The 22,922-nt window shown below is 40.9% G+C and overlaps 8 protein-coding genes across 14 annotated transcripts in view; 4 read left to right on the forward strand and 4 right to left on the reverse strand.

Annotated features, from left to right (window-relative positions):
- The first annotated feature begins 570 nt into the window (after window positions 1–570).
- Window positions 571–2,258, forward strand: LOC119549192 (probable cytochrome P450 6a23). Its single transcript, XM_037857021.1, has 2 exons — window positions 571–1,680; window positions 1,745–2,258. The coding sequence occupies exons 1-2, from the start codon at window positions 594–596 to the stop codon at window positions 2,164–2,166; spliced, it is 1,509 nt and encodes a 502-aa protein (XP_037712949.1). The 5' UTR covers window positions 571–593; the 3' UTR covers window positions 2,167–2,258.
- A 598-nt stretch (window positions 2,259–2,856) lies between these two features.
- On the forward strand, window positions 2,857–4,573 carry LOC119549194 (probable cytochrome P450 6a19). Its single transcript, XM_037857023.1, has 2 exons — window positions 2,857–3,949; window positions 4,007–4,573. Exons 1-2 carry the CDS (start codon window positions 2,863–2,865, stop codon window positions 4,432–4,434), a joined length of 1,515 nt encoding a protein of 504 aa, XP_037712951.1. The 5' UTR covers window positions 2,857–2,862; the 3' UTR covers window positions 4,435–4,573.
- Window positions 4,574–4,582: 9 nt separating this feature from the next.
- LOC119549193 (cytochrome P450 6a9) lies at window positions 4,583–6,447 on the reverse strand. The gene is made up of 2 exons (XM_037857022.1): window positions 5,284–6,447; window positions 4,583–5,229 (listed from the first exon to the last, which is right to left on the reverse strand). Exons 1-2 carry the CDS (start codon window positions 6,377–6,379, stop codon window positions 4,811–4,813), a joined length of 1,515 nt encoding a protein of 504 aa, XP_037712950.1. The 5' UTR covers window positions 6,380–6,447; the 3' UTR covers window positions 4,583–4,810.
- A 1,171-nt stretch (window positions 6,448–7,618) lies between these two features.
- On the forward strand, window positions 7,619–9,329 carry LOC119550953 (probable cytochrome P450 6a20). Its single transcript, XM_037859979.1, has 2 exons — window positions 7,619–8,731; window positions 8,812–9,329. The coding sequence occupies exons 1-2, from the start codon at window positions 7,645–7,647 to the stop codon at window positions 9,237–9,239; spliced, it is 1,515 nt and encodes a 504-aa protein (XP_037715907.1). The 5' UTR covers window positions 7,619–7,644; the 3' UTR covers window positions 9,240–9,329.
- Window positions 9,330–11,929: 2,600 nt separating this feature from the next.
- Window positions 11,930–22,396, forward strand: LOC119549770. The gene is made up of 6 exons (XM_037858029.1): window positions 11,930–13,041; window positions 13,104–13,525; window positions 15,358–15,672; window positions 17,104–17,367; window positions 17,421–17,575; window positions 19,859–22,396. The coding sequence occupies exons 1-6, from the start codon at window positions 11,955–11,957 to the stop codon at window positions 21,495–21,497; spliced, it is 3,882 nt and encodes a 1,293-aa protein (XP_037713957.1). The 5' UTR covers window positions 11,930–11,954; the 3' UTR covers window positions 21,498–22,396.
- LOC119549691 (probable cytochrome P450 6a21) lies at window positions 14,101–15,804 on the reverse strand. The gene is made up of 2 exons (XM_037857914.1): window positions 14,628–15,804; window positions 14,101–14,571 (listed from the first exon to the last, which is right to left on the reverse strand). The coding sequence occupies exons 1-2, from the start codon at window positions 15,721–15,723 to the stop codon at window positions 14,153–14,155; spliced, it is 1,515 nt and encodes a 504-aa protein (XP_037713842.1). The 5' UTR covers window positions 15,724–15,804; the 3' UTR covers window positions 14,101–14,152.
- Window positions 16,176–17,807, reverse strand: LOC119549692 (cytochrome P450 6a8). Its single transcript, XM_037857915.1, has 2 exons — window positions 16,688–17,807; window positions 16,176–16,631 (listed from the first exon to the last, which is right to left on the reverse strand). Exons 1-2 carry the CDS (start codon window positions 17,787–17,789, stop codon window positions 16,213–16,215), a joined length of 1,521 nt encoding a protein of 506 aa, XP_037713843.1. The 5' UTR covers window positions 17,790–17,807; the 3' UTR covers window positions 16,176–16,212.
- Window positions 21,981–22,922, reverse strand: part of LOC119549690 (KN motif and ankyrin repeat domain-containing protein 1) — a 33,235-nt gene continuing 32,293 nt past the window's right edge. For all 7 annotated transcript variants that reach the window (XM_037857908.1, XM_037857907.1, XM_037857906.1 and 4 more), the window contains one exon: window positions 21,981–22,723. In XM_037857908.1, coding sequence (XP_037713836.1) covers window positions 22,556–22,723 — 168 coding nt within the window. In that variant the 3' untranslated portion in view covers window positions 21,981–22,555. The remainder of the gene's footprint in view (window positions 22,724–22,922) is intronic.

Below are 22,922 nucleotides of genomic sequence, written 5' to 3' on the forward strand. Positions count from 1 at the left end.
AGCTACCATAGGTTTGGACTGCAATTGACTATAGCATTTCTAAGTGTACGATGACTTTAGGCATTTACTTCTGTAGTATACTTTTGTTAACTGATTAAAAAAATACTCAGGGCATAAGTTATAAAGAACATTAAACCCGCTTACATAAACAAGAAATCTAGCTTGAAAATACTCATTCATTAGGCCAGCGAAATATGGTCAACTTTTCGAAGCAGGTATTAATGTTATACTTGAGCTTGAGCGAGCAGACAAAAAAGTCAAAGTATTATTTTTATAATCGATATAATTACGTAACCGCAATTGTTATATTTATAAACCTGAAATGCACTGCTCTCAGTAAACATAAACAAAAACTCTCTTTATTTAATATTTTGTTGTATTTATTATCAAGATTACCTTTGTTAATGTTAAATGTGTTACGGTGCTTCAGTGGATAGTCATCGCACTATAAGGCATTCCTATGCACAAACATAAATAAACGCCCCTATAAAAAAGATAAGAGTTCAATAAAAGAGACTAAGACAGAACGTTTTCCTTATAAACCCCGTGCTTACCGATTTTAAACTCAGTGTAGAGCGGAACTTGATCGAGTAATGTCGTTGTTGCTATCGCTGGTCGCGCTTTTGGTGTCGCTGCTTTTGTTCGTGGCCCACCGACGTCATGGATATTGGCAGAGGAGGGGTATTCCGCACGATGTGCCCCACCCACTTTACGGGAATATCAAGGACTGGCCCAAGAAGCGACACATCGCGAAGATTTTCCGGGACTACTATCTGAAGTACAAGGGCTCGGACTATCCATTCGCTGGCTTTTTCTTCTTTTTCACCAGAACTGCTGTTATTATCAACTTGGAATTGGTAAAGAGAGTGTTGATCAAGGACTTTAATCACTTTGAGAATCGCGGTATTTTCTACAATGAGATCGATGATCCACTTTCGGCTACCGTGTTCAGCATTGAGGGTCAGAAGTGGCGTCACTTAAGGCATAAACTAACGCCCACTTTTACGTCCGGCAAAATGAAGAACATGTTTCCTATTGTTGTAAAGGTTGGTGAGGAAATGGAGAAGATCTTCAGTGGTAAAACTACCTCGGGTCAAGGCCAAGTCCTGGAAATTGTGGATCTTGTGGCCCGATATACAGCTGATGTAATCGGCAACTGTGCGTTCGGTCTCAATTGCAACAGTCTTAACAATCCAAAAGCGGACTTTGTGACTATTGGCAAACGGGCGATCACCGATCGTCGCTATGGAGGAATGCTCGACTTCTTTCTTTTCGGTTTCCCAAAGTTATCTCGCCGCTTGCGCCTCAAATTGAATGTTCAGGAAGTGGAGGACTTTTACACTAAAATTGTAAGAGATACAATCGACTACCGATTGAAGACCAAAGAGAAGAGGCATGACTTTATGGACAGCTTAATCGAAATGTACCAGAAAGAGCAGGCTGGAAACTCGGAAGATGGTCTTACCTTCAACGAGCTACTGGCCCAAGCTTTTATTTTCTTTGTGGCTGGTTTCGAGACGAGTTCTACGACCATGGGATTCGCCCTCTACGAACTGGCCCGCAACCAGGATGTTCAGGATAGACTCAGGGAGGAGATTACAAATGTTCTGGGCAAGCACAACAACGAGTTTACCTACGAGGGAATCAAAGAGATGAAGTACCTGGAGCAGGTTGTTATGGGTAAGTTTTTTTAAATTTTTTTATGTACTTCTGAACAAACATTAATAATTACGTTTGCTTCCAGAGACCCTCCGCAAGTATCCAGTTCTGGCTCATCTTACAAGAATGACCGAAGCAGACTTTTCACCAGAAGATCCGAAGTACTTTATTGCCAAGGGCACCATCGTTGTGATTCCAGCCCTTGGCATTCATTATGATTCAGAAATATATCCCGAACCCGAGAAGTTTAAGCCGGAGCGTTTTACGGAGGAGGCGATTGCTGCGAGACCGTCTTGCACCTGGCTTCCATTTGGCGAAGGTCCCCGAAACTGCATTGGTCTTCGATTTGGGTTGATGCAAACTTGCGTGGGACTGGCCTACCTGATCAAGGGCTATAAGTTTAGTGTCGCCCCGGAGACGCAGATACCCATGAAGGTTGTCGTGAAGAGCATTCTTCTGTCTGCGGAGAATGGAATTCACCTTAGAGTCGAGAAGCTTTCCAAATGATATTACTAACAATATAAAAGTAGAGTGACGATATGATATAGTATATACTTATAATTGTACATTTCTGTGAAAATTATAATTCTTATATATAAGAATCGTGGAGTTTTCACTTGTAACTTCCTTTGTGGCATAAACTTGGTGAATTGGTTTTATGAATAGTTTTATGAAAATGTATAAGAATGAAACTCGGAGGATGGTTTGATATTTATGGAGCTTCTGGTCCAAACTTTTATACTAGCTCTATGACACTGGAACTCGACCTCTTCGAACTTCGAAAACCAAAATCAACCTAACCTCACCTGATTGAAGTAGTAAAAATACACGAAAATATTTCCTTTATAAATAGCCTCTTATTTCCAATTTAGGTTTTAAGATACTTGGGAAAGAGTAACGGATCCGCACTGGACACTTAAAAATTATTATTTAATTTTCGGATCTATTTATTGCTTAGAAAAGTTAATGATAGATAAAGGGAGTAACGCTACGTTATAAATTTTTAGCTAGCCTTATTTAAGAAAGCCTGCTCCATAGCACCATCACCACATAAAGTTTTACTAAACTCGGAGTAGCTTTCATTATGATTCGTGATTCATTTAATTAGAATAGAGCGGTGCGCGATATGAAAGCCCAAAGCTTTTTTATATCAAATTCAATATAAGTAACGCATTCTCAGCTTACCATTTTAGTGTTCCCAAAATGTTTGTTCTACTTGGGCTGTTGGTCGGTGCTCTTAGCCTCGCCGTGTGGTGGGTTCACCAGCTTTATACGTACTGGAAGCGTCGGGGAATTCCCCATGATCCCCCCAACTTTCCGTTCGGAAACACCGTTGAACTCCAGAGGACAATGCAAATGTCCCACATTCTCAAGCGGACCTATTTTAAATACAAGAACCAGACCGACGGCCCTTTTGTGGGATTCTACGTTTTTGCAAAGAAATTTATCGTGATAACTGACATTGATTTTGTGAAAACTGTGCTGATTAAAGACTTTGAAAAGTTCCACGATCGCGGAGTCTACCACAACGAAAAGGATGATCCACTGACAAGTAATCTGACCGCTATCGAGGGTGAAAAGTGGAAAAACCTTCGTCAAAAGCTGACCCCCACATTTACGTCTGGAAAAATGAAGACCATGTTTCCCACTGTCCTAAACGTTGGCGATGAACTTGTTCGGGTATTTGATGAGAAGATCTCAAGCTCTCCGCAGACCCTAGAAGTGACCGATCTCGTAGCCCGTTTCACAGCCGACGTGATTGGAATTTGCGCCTTTGGGCTAGAATGTAATAGTTTGCGGGATCCCAAGGCGGAATTTGTCAGAATGGGAACCTCGGCGATTACCGAACGTCGTCATGGCAGACTGGTGAACTTGCTAATCTTCGGAGCTCCAAAACTATCAGCCAAGTTGGGAATTAAGACCCTGCCCCAGGAGATAGAGGAATTTTACTTGAGTATTGTCAGGGAGACCATCGATTATAGGGTAAGGAACAAGGTAACTCGGAACGATTTCATGGATATGCTGATCGATATAAAGCTAAAATACGACAATGGCGATAAGCAAAATGGCCTTACATTCAACGAGGTCGCTGCGCAGGCCTTCATATTCTTCCTGGCAGGTTTTGAAACTAGCTCTACCACCATGGGATTTGCCCTTTACGAGCTGGCCTGCAATCAGGACATTCAGGATAAACTACGAACAGAAGTCGACAGTGTCCTAAAGAAACATAATGGAAAATTGGACTATGACAGCATGCGGGAGATGACTTATCTGGAAAAGGTAATCGATGGTAGGTACATGGTTTAATCTACCTGGTAGACATTGCATTTCTAAATTCCCTTTTTAGAAACCCTAAGAAAACATCCTGTGGTGGGCCATCTGGTCCGAAGTGCGACCAAAGACTATGTGCACAGCAATCCAAAATACTTTATTGAAGCCAACACTGGAGTTCTGGTGCCGACCCTGGCCATCCACCACGATCCAGAGTTCTATCCAGAACCGGAAAGGTTCATACCAGAACGCTTTGATGAGGAGCAAATACAACAACGACCCCAATGCACTTTTCTACCTTTTGGAGATGGTCCTCGGAATTGTATAGGTATTCGATTTGGTCGCATGCAGGTCGTCGTTGGAATGGCCCTGCTTATTCACAACTTTAGGTTCGAGCTGCACCCCACTAAGACGACGGTTCCGGTCAAGTACAATATCAAAAGTTTTTTGTTGAGCTCCGAAGGTGGAATTAACCTTAATGTCAGCAAGATAGTGAAGCACTGAAATTAGTCATACCAAAAAAATGTATCCTTATGCAAAGATCCTCAGACCTTACGTAAAGCCTCGGCGGTTTTGGTTGAGAAACATAACTTAGCATTAACAAAGTATAGAATTTAGGTTCTCTGTTATCTATATATTAAAAGCTTGTTGCTGAGTATTGATAAGAATTTATTTTTGTTTTTCATAATCGGTTAATTGAAAGACAACTAATGATAATTAGTAATCTAAAACCATTTACCTGCGGTTAGTCACTATCCGGTTTGACGACGTTCACATGTGTCAGCTAAACTGTTCTATACAAGTGTGTAGATTTAGTAACACGTCCCTTACGTAAAGGTACAAAGATGTAGTACAGTTGAATGTTTAAACAAAATAAATCTTATACTCGTTCAGCTTTCAAGAAGATACCGGTCTCACTTGATATTAGGAAAGTCTTTTTGTTGTATACCATTGGTATTGTGGTCTGGTCGCACACGGAGAACTTGAAGTCCTTGAGAAGGAAAGACAATCCAATCCTAGTCTGCATCTGACCAAATCTCATACCGATGCAGTTTCTTGGACCTTCTCCAAAGGGAAGCCACTCCACGGAATCGCGTACTTTGACGCGTTCAGGAGTGAAATTGTCGGGGTCAAAGGTATTTGGGTAGGCATATAAATTCACATCACGGTGCATTGCTCCACAAGGAATCAAAACGGGCATTCCCTTTTTAATTACGTATTTTGGATTATCAGGAACCACAAAATCCTCCAGACACTCGCGATTCAAGACAGGTAGAACGGTGTAAAGACGAAGGGTTTCTATGCGATAGAATATGTTATTTGGGCTGGATGCATAATTTGTCTTATACTCACCCGATATTACCTGGTCCAAATATACCATGTCCTTCATACTTTCGTAAGTTAGCTCACCGTTGCACTTGGCAAAAACATCCTGGCACTCTTCCCTCACCCGGTCCTGAATGTCCTGATGCTGGGCTAGTTCATACAAGGCGAATCTCATGGTTGTCGATGAGGTTTCAAAGCCAGCCCCGAAAAAGACAAACGCCTGAGCTGCTATTTCCTCGATCGTGAAATTCACACTTTCCCCTGTCTCAGACTTTGTCTGTGGATTGTTTTTCAAATCGATTAACTGACCCATAAAGTCGTTGCGACGGACATTATTCTTTTCTCGGAAAGCAACTGTCTCTATTACGATGCGCAGGAAAAAGCGTTCGGCTTCCTCTAGTGTTAATTTCATATGAAGCTTACGGGCCAGATTCTGAAAGCTATTCATAAACGCAATTGCAATAGGTCCGTGGCGGTTCTCGAATATGGCTCGTCGACCCATCACCCGGAATTCGGCATCTGGATCCTTAAGACTACTGCACTCTATGCCAAATGCGCAGGTGCCGATCACATCAGTACTGAATCGGGCCAGAATGTCCTTAACCTCTACGATGGGGGACTTTTCCATTGTCTGGCCAAACACTTCGATGAACTCATGTCCCACCTTCACAACGGTAGGGAACATATATTTCATTTTTCCGGATGTAAATGTAGGGGATAGCTTGTTTCTCATAGATTTCCACTTTTGGCCGTCTAGCAAGAACAATTGTCCCGACAAGGGATCGTCCTCCGTATTGTGATAGAATCCACGGTCCGTGAACTTGTTAAACTCTTTAATCAAAATAAGCTTTGCCAGCGAGGTATCCAGCACAAATATTCCGGGTCGTTGGAACCAATAGAAGCCCGCGAAAGGGCCAGTCCCACGAAACTTATTGTAGTACTCCAACCAAACGTCACAGAATGTTCGACTAGTTTGAACTCCCTTTAAGCTTCCCATTAGGATATGGGGCTCCTCGCAGGGAATGCCCAGATTCTGCCAGTACTGCAGGGTACGACGCCATTTCAATACTAGATATCCCACAAGCACTACGACAGTTGTCAATAGATAAATGTAAACACCCATGACATCAGCTTGGGTGCGTTAAAAAAATAATCTGCCTGCGAAAAATATCGCGAATGCAGGCCAGTTGAGCTTTAAAAACATACTGATTAAAGCTCCGCTAGCTAGCTGAACGAATTCATTAAGAAGCGAGAGAGTCCATGTGTTTTGTTAGATTTGTTTAAATAATATATATATAACTTTATTTGATTGAAAAAAATATTGGTTCTCTTTTTTGTTTTACGGAGAATTTCTCTTTTGAAGAGATGGATCTTATCTAAAGAATTTTTAAGAGCACTTAACTTTGAATACTAGTTGAATGGGGGACGGAACCTACCCCAACTTATTTTGGCGTAGCGCTAGACCATTACAAAAACGGTATGATAATAAGGTAATCTTATCTTTTTCTTCTCGCTCAATACAAAACTTATTTATTTTATTAATTTTGTTATTATTTAAGGCATCATAAATAATTATATAAATATTCTATGACACAATATCATTTCCACTATTTTTTCACCGCTATATTCATTTTTCGATCTTATGATTAGATTGAAGAGACAAACTAAAAATTGGAACCCCACATTCAAACATACATTAAAAGAGAAAACGAAAGTGAAAAATAAATTCGAGTAATAGCCGTTGCCTCGAAAGAATTACTGAGAACAGTAATATAAGAGCTTGTATCATCTAATTTAAACCAAAAAGACCCGAGTAACGATGACTCGCACTTGTCTATTCATTAAAAAATATTTAAAGTCTTCTGAAATTAAGAGTGTAAATCGCAATAGCCTGTAGATAAAAGAGATACAATGTGTAAGCTTTACGTAAACAAGGGAAAACAAAGTTAAAACACGCGAAAACCAAAGAGCTTGTGAATTAAATATTCTCTGATTTTCGCATTCGATCTTATTTTAACATTCGATCAAAGAAGACTGAAATTTTGAAATTATTGTGATACAGTTGAAATTACTTTCGCAAAAGAAAACTAGTGCGTTACAAAATTCTGATGATAGTTAGTATGCTTTCGGAAAGGGTGTAATCCAGTTTAGGTATACCATTAATAAATATTAAATATACAAATGTAAGTAGAAATTTAAAGTTTTTAGTATAGCATGGAAATAAGTGGAAAATGCAATGGGAAACCTTAAGAGAACATATTTTCTTAAGAGCAAAATAACGCTGCTATGACGTAAAGAGAGTCAGGTGACTGTGAAGAGATCGGCAAACCGGGTAGACTTTGTCTATAAAAGCCGGTCCCCCTGTTCGGACTATTCAGTCGTTTCGAAATGGCAGTTCTGATCGTGTTGTTGGTCGGTGCTCTCACGTTCGCTGCGTGGTTTGTGCATCAGCACTTTAACTACTGGAAGAGTCGCGGCATTCCTCATGATGCCCCCAAAATTCCATTCGGCAATACTAGCGAGCTGATGAAAACTATGCAACTATCGGATATTTTCAAGCGAACCTACTTCAATTATAAAAACAAGACCGATGGACCATTTGTGGGATTCTATATGTATTTTAAAACGATGGTAATTGTCACCGATGTTGATTTCGCCAAGACTGTGTTGATCCGCGAGTTTGACAAGTTCCACGATCGCGGTGTATTCCACAACGAGCGAGATGACCCACTGACCGCTAACCTGGTGAACACCGAGGGTCAAAAGTGGAAAACCCTGCGCCAGAAACTGACCCCCACATTTACCTCTGGCAAAATGAAGACCATGTTCCCCACCATTTTGGACGTGGGTGATGATCTCATCAAGGTATTTGAACAAAAATCTACAGTGAGTAAGGACTCCTTGGAGATCACAGACATATTGGCCCGTTTCACTGCCGATGTCATCGGAAGCTGTGCCTTCGGCTTGGATTGCCACAGCTTGTCGGATCCCAAGGCTGAGTTTGTTAAAATGGGAACTGCTGCCATTACCGAACGACGTTATGGAAAGTCGATGGATCTATTTTTATTCGGAGCCCCAGGATTGGCGGCCAAGCTGCGCATGAAGCAGACTGTCCAGAAAGTCGAGGACTTTTACATGAACATCATCAAGGATACTGTGGACTACCGTGTGAAGAACAAGGTTAAACGAAATGACTTTATGGACATGCTGATTGATTTGAAAGTAAAATACGATGATGGCGACAAGCAAAATGGCCTGACCTTTAACGAAATCGCTGCCCAGGCTTTTATATTTTTCCTGGCGGGTTTTGAAACTAGTTCTACAACCATGGGCTTCGCTCTGTATGAGTTGGCGTGCAATCAGGATGTTCAGGATAAACTAAGGACAGAAGTGGATAGCGTTTTGGGGAAACATAATGGAAATCTTGACTATGACAGCATGCGAGAGATGACCTATTTGGAGAAGGTCATTGACGGTGAGTTTCTTAATTAGCCGCTAAACCATATATATTATCCCTTATTTCCGTACTGAAATTTATATTCGTTTCATCTCCAGAGACCATGAGAAAACGTCCCGTAGTGGGCCACTTAATCCGCATTGCAACTCAACAGTATGAACACAGCAATCCAAAGTACAACATTGAAGAAGGCACTGGAGTGATTGTGCCCTCCTTGGCCATCCACCATGATCCCGAGTTCTACCCCGAACCAGAAAAGTTCATCCCAGAGCGGTTCGATGAGGATCAGGCTAAACAGCGTCCCGCTTGCACCTTCCTGCCCTTTGGAGAGGGTCCCCGGAACTGCATTGGTCTCCGCTTTGGACGCATGCAGGTCGTCGTGGGAATGGCCCTGCTCATCCACAACTTCAAGTTCGAGTTGCATCCTACCAAGACTGTCGTACCCCTAGAATACAGGACTGATAATATTCTGTTGAGTTCGAAGGGCGGAATTCATTTAAAAGTCAGTAGGATTGAAAAGAAATAAAGATAGCAAAACACAATAATGATTTGATTAAGAGCTCTGCGACAACGACGCAGTTAGCTCAATAAAAGTATTAGCTACTGATAATATTCACATGCAGTTAAGTTTTAGCTTTTCCCCACCCTCAGTCTTATGTAAAAGCTTTTCTATCATGGGAATCGGCCAATTTGTAAATGGAGAACTTGAGCTCATAGCAATTCATGGCCCCATGAGATAACATTGTAATTTATTTATATTTATTCAATGTGTAGAGAACAGAATAATTATTGTTTAATCACCCATACTATATATGGCCTGGTATAATTAGAACAGGTTTAAAATAGCTTTGGCCGAAGTCAAAACGTCGTTACGACTAATATTAAAAAATAGTGCACTATTAAGAATTTATTGTTATATTCTCAATAACATTAGTATACATAATATAAAAACCTATATCAAAACTACTCTTGACTTGTTTTATTGAATAACCAGATTTAAAACATGAAATCTTGTCACAAAACTTATTACGATGGCGGCGTAAAAACAAAGTGAGATCAGACTTGGAGAGCTTATAAGTAATAGCATGACCGAAAATATCGGAAGCTAGCTGAAAACACATGAGAATTGGATCATTTACCATTCATATACTTTCTATGGAATATCAGCATCCCGTGATCAAGAACGTCGGATCAAAATATCAACTCGGAACAGTTATTATAAAAGCTCATTGAAAATATTTGAAACTTTTAAACCTAACATATTAATGTTTTGTTGACGTATCCAGGTTTATAAACCAATCAATACTATTAACCTTATCCAAGTATATTTCGATTTCTCCAAATAATATGCTGATTGTAAATGATATATATTAAATATATATATTAAAATATACATATATATTAATATTTTAAAACGTTATCTTTTTATTGATTACCTTTTCTAGATCCCGACTTTAATAAACCCAACAAATATTCAATTGAACCTTAATTTAATTCTATTTTTAAAATTGCCTCTTGATAAATGATAAAAGATAAAAAATAAGGCCAAAGAAAAGTCAAAAAAGATTTTTACACTTTAATAAAATTGACACTGTATACAAAATTGTATGTTTTTTTTTAAGATTCGAGTGCCTCGACTATAAGATACGCGTTACTCAGCTTACCGGCTTGAAAATAAATAAATCATTAAGTAGAGGCGACCCATTAATGTTTACAATTCTATCTACTTTACATCTTTACATCATACACATTTTACTTTTATCTACTGGCTGTGACGTCATTGACGATGTTCTGGCTAGTTACATCGATGTTTACATTTTTATTTACCTTACATTTTACACATGTGACCTTTATCTACTGGCTGTGAAGTTATTGACGATGTTTATTCAACTTATTAATACTAGAATCTACATGCTTGGTCCCAACTTTTGATTTAATTATTATACCCGTTACTCGTAGAGTAAAAGGGTATACTAGATTCGTCGAAAAGTATGTAACAGGCAGAAGGAAGCGTTTCCGACCCCATAAAGTATATATATTCTTGATCAGGATCATTAGCCGAGTCGATCTAGCCATGTCCGTCTGTCCGTCTGTCCGTCTGTCCGTATGAACGCTGAGATCTCGGAAACTATAAGAGCTACAATACTGGGATTAGGCATGCAGATTCCTGAGATTCCTGCGCAGCGCAAGTTTGTTTCAGTAGAGTGCCACGCCCACTTTAACGCCCACAAACCGCCCACAAACTTCAAAAAATCGTAAATATGAACGCGGATATCTCGGAAAATATCAAAGATAGAGAAACGGGATTTCAGATTTAGATTCCGTAGGCTTGAGCGCAGCGCAAGTTTGTTACGCGAATATGCCACGCCCACTCTAACGCCCACAAACCGCCCAAGCCTGTAGAGCCCACAATTTTCGTGCTAGATAAAAAATTTTAACTTAAATGTATTGGTCTCGTCAATACTTATCGATTGATTTTAAAAAAACTTTGCCACGCCCACTCTAACGCCCACAACGCTTAAATCTGTCTACCGCCGGTAGGTGGCGCATTTGCTGCTTGCATATCTCCATTTTCCTTTGGTCCCTTTACCTGAGTAACGGGTATCTGATAGTCGAGGTACTCGACTATAGCGTTCTTCCTTGTTTTTTTTTTAGTTTAGTTTGTTTTACAGTGTTATTATTTGGCTGATATTCCCACCCCCTATGACATTACATTATATATAAAAATTCGCTTACACTTACTTAAATGTTGTCATTAAACGGGCTTGGTTTAGTTTTGCATGTATTTTAATATATTACACCTTGTTCGTAATTGAAGTTTTACCTTTTTCGGTTTTGTTCGCAATATATGCAATATTTTCAGCAAAGTCATGCTTAGCGTAAAGAAAAAAGAGCATTCATAACGATGACTTGCATTTTACTCATTCATAAAGACTAAAAAGTAAAATATAATACTGTACTAAAATTACACAAAACTTAAATAATAAACAGGATTTTGAAGCAGTGGAGTTGTTATATTTAAGTAAAGAAAACCTTATATTTTTATCTAATTCAAGGGAAAATTTAAGAGAGCACTTTGCGAACTCGTTCTAAGTAAAATCTAACGCTTAGTCGGCATTTTACGATACGAATCGGACTTTGTTTCTCTTACTTTATCGTTTTAGAAAGACTCAGGTGACTGCAATGAGAAGGCAAATGGGGTATAAAAGAGCAGGCCCGTCCTTAGTACTGTTCAATCGTTATGGCCGTTCTAATCGTACTGCTCGTCGGTGTTCTAACCCTCGCCGCTTGGTTTGTGCATCAGCACTTCGGCTATTGGAAAAGACGCGGAATTCCCCACGATGCACCCAAAATTCCATTCGGCAATACTAAAGAGTTGATGAAAACTATGCAACTATCGGATATTTTCAAGCGGACCTACTTCAAGTATAAGAATAAGACCGATGGACCGTTTGTGGGATTCTATATGTATTTTAAAAAGATCGCAGTTGTCACCGATATTGATTTCGCCAAGACTGTGTTGATCCGCGAGTTTGACAAGTTCCACGATCGCGGTGTATTCCACAACGAGCGAGATGACCCACTGACCGCTAACCTGGTGAACACCGAGGGTCAAAAGTGGAAAACCCTGCGGCAGAAACTGACCCCAACATTTACCTCTGGCAAAATGAAGACCATGTTCCCCAACATTTTGAACGTGGGGGATGAGATGATTAAGGTATTCGATAAGAAAGTTTCCGAAAGTAAGGACTTCTTGGAGATCACAGATATATTGGCCCGTTTCACCGCCGATGTCATCGGAAGCTGTGCCTTCGGCTTGGATTGCCACAGCTTGTCGGATCCCACGGCTGAGTTTGTTCAAATGGGAACTGCTGCCATTACCGAACGACGTTATGGAAAGTCATTGGATTTGTTTCTGTTTGGGGCCCCGAAATTGGCTGCCAAGTTGCGTATGAAGGCAAATGTTCAAAAGGTCGAGGACTTTTACATGAATATCGTTAAGAATACTGTGAACTACCGCGTAAAGAACCAAGTGAAACGAAACGATTTTATGGACATGCTGATTGAAATGAAGTTAAAATACGATAATGGCGACAAGCAAAATGGCTTAACATTTAATGAAATCGCCGCCCAGGCTTTTATATTCTTCCTGGCTGGTTTTGAAACTAGCTCTACAACCATGGGCTTTGCTCTGTATGAGTTGGCGTGCAATCAGGATATTCAGGATAAACTAAGGACAGAAGTGGATAGCGTTTTGGAGAAACATAATGGAAAACTAGACTACGACAGCATGAGGGAGATGACCTATTTGGAAAAGGTCATTGATGGTGAGCTTTCATTTTTATCGTACGTTTTTATCCTACTAAAATGTGTTTTATTACTTTCGCAGAGACCATGAGAAAACGTCCCGTAGTGGGTCACCTAGTTCGCATTGCAACTAAACGTTATGAGCATAGCAATCCCAAGTATTACATTGAAGAAGGCACTGGAGTGATTGTGCCCACCTGGGCCATTCACCATGATCCCGAGTTCTACCCCGAACCAGAGAAGTTCATCCCAGAGCGGTTCGATGAGGATCAGATTCAACAGCGTCCCGCTTGCACCTTCCTGCCCTTTGGAGAGGGTCCCCGAAACTGCATTGGTCTCCGCTTTGGAAGAATGCAGGTCGTCGTGGGAATGGCCCTGCTCATCCACAACTTCAAGTTCGAAATACACCCTACCAAAACTGTTGTACCTCTAGAATATAGGGCCGACGATATTCTGCTGAGTTCAAAAGGCGGAATTCATCTGAAAGTCAGCAAGTTAGGGAAGTAATTAAGATAATTAAAATCGAACTTATACATTAATGACGCTTTAAGCTTGTTATTATGTGAAACTAGTAATTAGTAGGAATTTCTACGACCAATTTCAGGCAACTAGCTAACCTCGATTGAGAGAGATATAATATAAATAATAGTGGTAAATAAAATAAGGTTCCCTTGGCAGCAATTACAGATTTGTATTTACATTAAAGAGGGGTTAGTAGACTGCTAGTCATGTTAATACATGATGTAGTGCAAATCTGTAATCGCTATCAAGGAAACCCACATACAGTTTAATAGTAACATAGTCCTTTATTATGCACACCTAACACTTTAAAAGCTGGCCTTATTTTCTTTGCTCATTACACAAAAGTAATCTCGGAAACTAAAAATTTTAAGGCCATAGTCTACTTTTAGGCATATCCTTCTAAAAGACGGATTGTAGATGGTGTAAAGCGTGTTTAGCTTGTAAAAAGAGAAGCTTATAAAAATGAGATTTTGACGGCTAGCTAAGCTACACAACAATTGTATTTATATTTCCAGCATGACTCGCCGATTGAATTGGCTCTTGCTTTAAATAAATTCTTAAGTAGTTCTCAACGATTTATATTTTGGTAATAATGTAGAAATAATAGAGTTACACTCGTTCAACCTTAAGGGTGATACCAGATTCACTTGAAATAAGGAACTGTTCTTTGTCGTATTTCATGGGAATTGTAGTCTTCTCGCAGACTGAGAACTTGAAGTCCTTGAGCAGAAGAGCCAGTCCAATCCGTGCCTGCATTTGGCCAAATCGCATTCCGATGCAGTTTCTTGGCCCATCGCCGAAAGGAAGCCACTCTATGGAATCTCGCTCCTTGACGCGGTCGGGAGAAAAGTTTTCCGGATTGAACGTGTCCGGATTCGGGTACAGTCTCTCATCGCGGTGCATGGCTCCGGCGGGAATCAGGATGGGCATTCCCTTCTTGATAACATACTTGGGGTTTTCAGGGACCACAAAGTCCTCCAGGCACTCACGATTCAAGACCGGCAGCACAGTGTAAAGTCGAAGAGTTTCTGTTATATAAGAAATTATTTAGCAATGAGAATTTTGTAAATGTTTCAAACCTTACCAGATATTACTTGATTAAGGTAGACCAGTTCCTGTACACTTTCGTAGGATAAATCTCCCTTGTACTTTTCCCAAATCTCCAGGACCTCTTCCCTCACTCTGGTCTGGATATCCTGATTTTGGGCCAGCTCATACAACGCGAATCCCATTGTAGTCGATGAGGTTTCAAAACCAGCCGCAAAGAACACAAAAGCTTGCGCTGCAATCTCCTCAATAGTTAGGTTAACGTTCTCACCGGATTCGGACATCATTAGTGGCTTGTTTTTCAAGTCGATTAACTGATCCATGAAATCATTTCGACGGATATTATTCTGCTCCCTGAAAGCGACTGTTTCCCTAACGATGCGCATGAAGAACTTTTCTACGGCCTCCGCTGTCATTTTCAAGTGTAGTCGGCGTGCCAGGTTGGGGAAGCTATTCACAAAGCCGATTCCTACAGAACTCAGACGATGCTCTGTTACGGATCGTCGACCCATCGTTCGGAACTCCGCATCGGGGTCCTTCAAACTACTGCACTCGATGCCAAAGGCGCAAGTGCCTATTACGTCAGTGGTGAACCTAGCCAAAAACTCCCTAACCTCGGTAATGGGGTTCTTTTCCACATGTTGGCCGAATACATCGATGAACTCTTGACCCACCTTAATAACAGTGGGGAACATAAACTTCATTTTTCCGGAGGTGAAGGTCGAAGATAACTTATTTCGCATGGACTTCCACCTTTGGCCATCTAGCAAGAACAACTGGCCAGACAATGGATCGTCTTCGGGGTTGTGATAAAAGCCACGGTCCGTGAACTTGTTAAAGTCCTTGATCAGGATCTGTTTTGCCAGAGAAGTTTCCAGGACGAAAACAGCCGGGCGCTGGAACCAATAGAAGCCAGCAAAGGGTCCGGTTCCTCGGAACTTCTTGTAGTAGCTCATCCAGATCTCGTGAAACGATCGCTTGCTTCGTACTCCTTTCATGCTTCCCATCAGGATGTGAGGCTCTTCGCAGGGAATTCCCAACTCCTGCCAGTACCTCATGGTGCTACGCAATTTCACCAACAGGTAACCAAGAAGCATCAGCAATGCTGTCACTAGAACAGTTCCCACGGCCATGACTCACACGTAATATTTACGAATACTATAAAATGGCCGTAATCGTTTGCAAACTTGTTGAACGTTTGCCACCAACTGAGAGTGTCAAAGCTTTGCCAGCGCTTTTAAATATACCTGAACAAAACTCATAAGTCATTGTGACCGACAATCACTGTAAAAGCTATCGCAATCTATCCACTTATCGGTAATGTTTGTAGAAATTCCGACCAGAGTTACAAGTTTTTAGCAAGCTGATTACCTGTTCTTGTTGGTAATATTTCGAACGTATAAATTATTAATTTATAATATGTTTATAAAACTTAAAAACTATAACTTTACCTATGAAATGCCCATTAGAGTGGGAGCACTCATGTTGATTGCCGATAAACCAAAGATTGGGTGTAGACCAATCTGGATTCAACCTGCCTCAACATAATTATTTGTGGGCTAGGCTAAACAGAATACAAATCAAATTCTTTGGCACCGCTTTAATAGCTCTCATCTTTCGAGTTAGACTTCTTCTATGTTGAGATAGATACCGTCTTTTACACCGAGTACAAATGAGCGGGGATCGTAGATCAGGGGATCTGGCGTTTTTGAGCAGGTGGAGAACTTGAAGTTCTTGATGAGCAGAGCGAGTCCAATGCGGGCCTGCATCTGTCCGAATCTCAGACCAATGCAGTTGCGAGGACCATCTCCAAAAGGCAGCCAGGCTACTGAAGGACGACTAGTCGATTCCTCGGGGGAGAATCGTTCTGGCCGGAACTCGTAGGGTTCGGGGTAGATGCTGGGATCGTGATGAATGGCAGATGATGGAATGATGACCGACTGACCAGCCTCGATGACAAATTTCGGATGGCCGGGAACTTCGTAGCGCTTAGCGGCCATTCGATCCAGATTCGGTACAATGGTATAGAGTCGTAGAGTTTCTGCGGGAAGATTAGAAAATCAGTAGAATTCTATCAATATAGAAAATGTAACTTACCATTTATAACCTGGTTAAGGTACTTGAGATCCTTGGTGCACTCATAGGTGAACTGTTGGTTATGCTGCTCTAGGACATCCTCCACCTCGGCTCTGACCTTATCTTGGATATACGGGTTCTTGGCCAGTTCGTATATGGCAAATCCCATGGTGGAGGAGGATGTCTCGAAGCCAGCTATAAAGAACACAAAGGCTTGTGCAAGGACCTCCTCTATGGTCAGTCCTCTAACCACTTCGCCATTCTCCAGAGTCATTTCCTTTTGATTCTTCATTTCAATGAGCATGTCCATGAAATCGTTCCGTTTGATATTCTCCTTTTCTCGCACCGCCACAGTCTCTGTGACAATTCTATGGTAGAAATCCTGAATATGTTGCGCTGTTCGAACGAAACCCAATCTCTTGGCCAATTTGGGATAGCTGCGCAGGAAGCCGTTCACTAGCGTGCCATGTCGCTTGTCCACTAAGGACCTCTTTCCAAAATACAGAAACTCGGCGTTTTCATCTCGCAGACTGTTGCACTTAATGCCAAAGGCACAGGTTCCGATCACATCGACCGTAAATCTGGATACCAGATCACGAATATCCAGCACAGAGTTTTTGGATACCTTTTCGTGCATCACCGTCATAAATTCGTCGGCCACGGACACTACTGTCGGATACATGAACTTCATTTTGCCGGATGTAAAGGTCGAGGATAATTTGTTCCTCAGCAAACGCCACTGAGGGCCATCCAGGTTGAAGAGATGTGCGGATATGGGATCATCCTTTTCGTTGTAGAACATTCCTTTGTTAGAGAAGTTGGAGAAGTCCTTGACCAGGATGTGCTTGGCCAGATCCAGATCAATAACAAATGCGGCTGGATTCTGGAAAAGGAAGAACCCAACAAATGGTGCTTTGCTCTCCCGGAACTTGTCGTAGTGATCTTGCTGAATTTGGTGAAAGTTCTTTGTTTTCATTAGTTCCACCATGTTTCCCCTGATCGGATGCGGTGTTTCGAAAGGAATACCCCGACGTTTAAAGAATGTTAGTTTTCGGTGAAGATAGTAAGTAATGATCGCCAGCAAGGCGACCGCCACTTGGAAGAGAATATATGTTAACGCCATACTCTAACCGATGCGACTGATTCGAGAAATGATCAACAAACTGCTTTTAAATGCTGAAACTTACCTACTTTGCATGACGTGGCATTTATAGACCCATGAAAAGTGAGAGTTAATTTACAGCGGTATTCACTTTTATGCGAGCAACTGTGATACAGCAAGAATCATACAGTAAGATCAGTCTATAAAGATAATGAAAACACCGATGTTTGCTCGGAAACATTTTGTATAAATAGTATACAAAAAGCATCTTTTTTGGTTATTATAAATGTCACCATACACAATGTTGCCAGGGATAATTAGCTAGTTATTATTGTACAAAGGCGGACTGGGATTTATCAGACCGTCTAGTTTTCTAGGCATCCCCACATAAGTAATCTACTTGCTAACTGCCCTCTTAGTCACCGTCGGCAAAAAACTTTATCTCTGTGGACGAAAGACTATAGTATCTTTATAGTATTCTGTTTATAGCAAGCTGTAAGGAAATTACCCAAGTAGTTAGACTAGGTGAAAATGAAAAATATTTGTTTTGAAACCACCCATGCACCTAAATTTCTTTACGCCACTGCTTGTAGGGTTTGTTATTATTTCTTATCGACAACAATACTAACCTGCCACAACATAATGACTTTGACTATATGAAAAATGTAATGTTGTTCTTTGTTTGGTTTTAGTTACGAATTTTAAGAAGGAATTTTTATATTACTACACCAACCCGGAATAATTGACAAGCCTAAGATATAAGAAACGAATTATAAATCTTGATCTAGAATTGATTTAAGCCAGGCTCTTATTGTAAATTCAAGACAAGGGTAAGTAAAGAGATGATCTTCCATTCCAATAAGATAGGCAGGTTCTACTGTATACCGACGAGCCTTCCCTTATCTATACTCTCAACGTAGGTGGACAATCCCCCCTGAAAACCGTCGTATCTCTAGTGCGCTACTTCATCAGTAGAGCCCGTGTTCGACCGTCATCGTAAAATGATATGGGTATTAGCTGTTCTGATATTTGACGGATCTGGCAACGACATTGTTTACCTTTTCGGTCATATTTGTTTGACAGTTGATTAGATTTCAAGTGCGGATGTGGCCAACAACAACATGTAATTAAACCAGCAGCTTTTTGATTTTTTGTTTATTTTGGCTTATTTCAGCTTTGTGGGTGAGCTTTTCTTTTGTCGATTTTTTTTGCAATCAAGGCATTTAAATGTTAATTGGGCGTAAAATGTATAGGTAAGGGTAGAAAAGTACTCATAAAACAGCGAGAGTGTTCTAGTTTGAACGTTATCAGCAAATATCTTACTGATGGACAATAAACGAGTATACATATACTTTATTTATTTACTAAAAAGTAACCAAAAAATATAGCTCCAACAAAGGGGTGTACTAAAACTCTGTCCAAAAAATTGATAACAAACGAAAATAAAATTTAGAGTCTACAGATAAGAATGTTGTACCAGCCAAGGTGACTGAGAACCGACCTATAAACCATAAAGTAAGTTCTTAGGTATAGTAAAAATATTGAAAGGAAGAATCTATCTAATTATTATATTATCAATAAATTTTGTTATATAATCATTTTTCTGTTTGGCTTTCAGGTATCACTTACATGTTTATGGCACTCGTATCGTACCTTTTGTTTATTTAGATTTAACAAGACGCATAAACGAGTTTCTGTGACTGTCTGATGGTGCCACCAACATTGAAAAATAAAGTAATAATAATCATATGTCCGTCTGGCCTCAGTCAGACGCCCACCGGCCGACGGGCTACAGTGTAGCGCACTCGAAAAAGCGGTAAAGAAACAAATTAAAAGCTCGCACCTGGAGTGGGGAGCGAGTATCGTAAATAGTTACTTTTCTCCGTAGTACTCTCAGTCAGTCGAATCGTGCGCTTCGTTAATGAACGTAACCCCATCGAGAACGCCGGAGCGATGCATTAGATCATAGTTGGTGACACTACTACCTGACGGCCGAGAGAGCGGGATCGCGATATAGCTGAGAGTGAGAGTGAAAGGGTGGCAAGATATTGCGGGGCGGTCAGGAAGTGGAACTTCCCCCGTTGAGGCAGTGATTTTGGATACCCCTCAGACGTGTGTGTGTGTGTATTGCATGTGATTCAGAACAAACGATCTGTGTACGAAATGCAAAACATGTGGATCATTTTCCTGATCATCGGGCTGTTGGTGCTCGGGCTGCTGGTTCTGTTAATTATAGCGGCCCGGTATCAGCGCGATTATTGGCGCTATCTGAACATTCCGCACGAGAGACCCAAAAAGCTATGGCCTATCATTAGGCAAATAATGACGCAGTCACTGAGTACGGATGCAATGAAGGCGAATCATTACTCGGCCATATACAACAAGTTCAAGGGAAGCGGTCCATTCTGCGGATTCTACGCTCTGCTGCAGCCACGAGCTTTGATCCTCGACCGGGAGCTGATCAGGCAGATAATGATCAAGGACTTTTGGAACTTCAACGATCGGGGTTTGTACTGTAACCAGAAATCGGATCCTTTGTCCGGGGATCTCTATGCCTTGCGGGGGCAGAGCTGGAAGGAGATGCGCCAGAAATTGGATCCCAGTCTGGAAGGCGATCGCATGTCCTGGTTGTTTGGCTGTCTCTATGAGGAGGCGGCACAGCTCCTCCTGACCGTCAGCTCCACCCTGATGAATCAGCCGCATTCCACTGTGCACATACAGAAGATCATGAGACGTTACGTTCTGTCTGCCCTGGCCAATTGCGTTTTTGGCCTGGATGCCCAGCAGAGATTGTCGTATCCCCTGGACGACTTTGAGCAGATGACCGAGATGGCCTTGAGTAGTCATAAACATGGTTACCTAATGAACCTGATGATGATACGGTTTCCAAACTTTTGCCGACTACTGCGCATGCGTCGCACGCCCAAACAGGCGGAGGAGTATTTTGTTAAACTCCTATCGAATATAGTGGAACAGCGTGAGGCCTCGGGAGTACGCCATCAGGACTATCTGCAGCTGTTGATGGAGATCAAAGCTCTGGAATTGATTACCCATCAGTATGAATCGGATAAGGAGTTGGGCTTACATCTGCAAAATGAATTGGCCGCCCATGCGGTTGTCTTTTTGAAGGCAGGATACGAACAAACGGCCAATACTCTCTCATACGTACTCTATGAGCTTGCTCTACATCCGGAACTGCAAATCCGAGTGAGGGAGGAGCTTAAGAAGGCCATTGAAAGGCATGAGGGCAACATTAACTACGAGTGCATTCAATCGCTGGCTTTCATGGGTCAGGTGATCAACGAAACTCTTAGAATGCATCCCATAACGCCCTACATCCTGCGCCGTACCCTAAATGACTATGCAGTTCCGGATCATCCCAAGTACATACTGGTCAAGGAGCTGTTCCTAATTATTCCCACACATGCCATCCATCACGATCCCGATATCTATCCGGAACCCGAAGAATTCAAGCCAGATCGATGGGCTGGACCGAGGGATTCGCTGAAGGAGCAGGGCACTTGGTTTGGATTCGGAGTCGGTGCTCGCAGCTGCATAGGGATTCAATTTGCACAGCTGCAACTGCGATTGGCCTTGGCTCTACTCCTTTCCGAGTACGAGTTCTCGTTGAACTCCAGGAAACCAATGGTCAACCTTGAAGATGGTATAGCGCTAACCCTGATGCCATTGGGAGTTATAGAACACGGTAATGAGGAAAGGGCGGTATGAGCTGGAATATTAAAAATGTAAGATCATTGACATGAGCTATATCTCTGGGATATAAAAGTAGTTTACTAAATAATGTCTTTCGGACAAGACCTTTCAAATACATATATTGTTAATACAAATAAAGACATGTCAGCCTTGGATATTAAAGTAGTAAACAATTTATGAATTGTAGATAAATTTACAATCAAAACATTTTTGAAAACCTAACTGTCCGAAATAATCCGCCCACAATGGTTTATTTCAATAAGTTTCCGCTTTGTGCTTAATAAGGAAACTCATTTCCGCTTAAAAAAAATGTGTAAACGACCGAGAGATTAAGCTTATGTCAGTATCTAAACCTCTAGCTTTAACTTAATGACGAAGAATTTACTCCATGAACAAAGTCTAGAAAGCAATATAAAACTCAGCGTGGTAACTAACCAAATAAAATATGAAACTTTTGGTCGGGTGATCACCTAATAGGCAAAGTCAACTTTAGTATAGTTAATTTTAAAGACATTTTCTTTATTTAAGAATTTATTTATTTCGAAAAAACATTTCTTTTAAAATAGCTTGTTTAATTTCTATTAAATACACATTGTCCTCCTAAGGATGAACCTTTTGATTTGTTAAAATAATTCAAAATTTGATTCATTGTTTGTTATTTGCGGTTAGTATATATCGTTTGTTGCATTGTCGATTGCTTGATATGGTTGGTTGGTTTGTCGGCTACCTTAAGATCGGTAGCTCAGGCCTGTGCAGTACTTAATTGCAAGAGTTGATCGTTTTGTGTCAGATATCAGATATACATTATAAAGAGTCTGCTGCTTTCGTTGATTAATCAATATCGAAATTAGAGTTACACTACACATTAGCACTAAAATTAGATGTATAAATAAATAAAACGTACGACAAACGAATTCCAATTATACAATATACATATGTATGAAAGTGTTGGCTGCATTTGTGCCTTTCCTCAGCGCTATGGAATGTGTTTTGGGGCAGCTCTACGAAATGCTAATTAAGAACTTAGACACTAGCTGTTTGTTCGTCTATTTGGCCGCTAATACGATATGGCTCTACTGCGATGGCTGGCGCTTGTGGCGCTGGGGCGAAATCAGGGAGCTCCTAGTGGCATCTCCACGATTCGGCAGTTTGCTCCGTAGCATCTGTTCGTGGACGTAGATGAGAAGTCCCACATCTCGGTGCCCGGCCTGCCATGCAATCTTGAAAGCCGTACTGCCGTCCTGGGAATGAAAAAATCATTATAGTTGAGGAATTTACGGATTGGTAATACCACTTTCAAAATCATATATACATATAAGCATATTTTGCATTCTTCATTATTGAGTAAATAGTAAAAAATATTAGATTTTTAATTTTAAACAACTTGTTACAATTCACTTGAATATTTATATTTATAACACCATCCACCAATTAAATTAG

Source organism: Drosophila subpulchrella, chromosome 2R (genome assembly GCF_014743375.2).
Source record: "Drosophila subpulchrella strain 33 F10 #4 breed RU33 chromosome 2R, RU_Dsub_v1.1 Primary Assembly, whole genome shotgun sequence".
NCBI classification, from domain to species: Eukaryota; Metazoa; Arthropoda; class Insecta; order Diptera; family Drosophilidae; genus Drosophila; species Drosophila subpulchrella.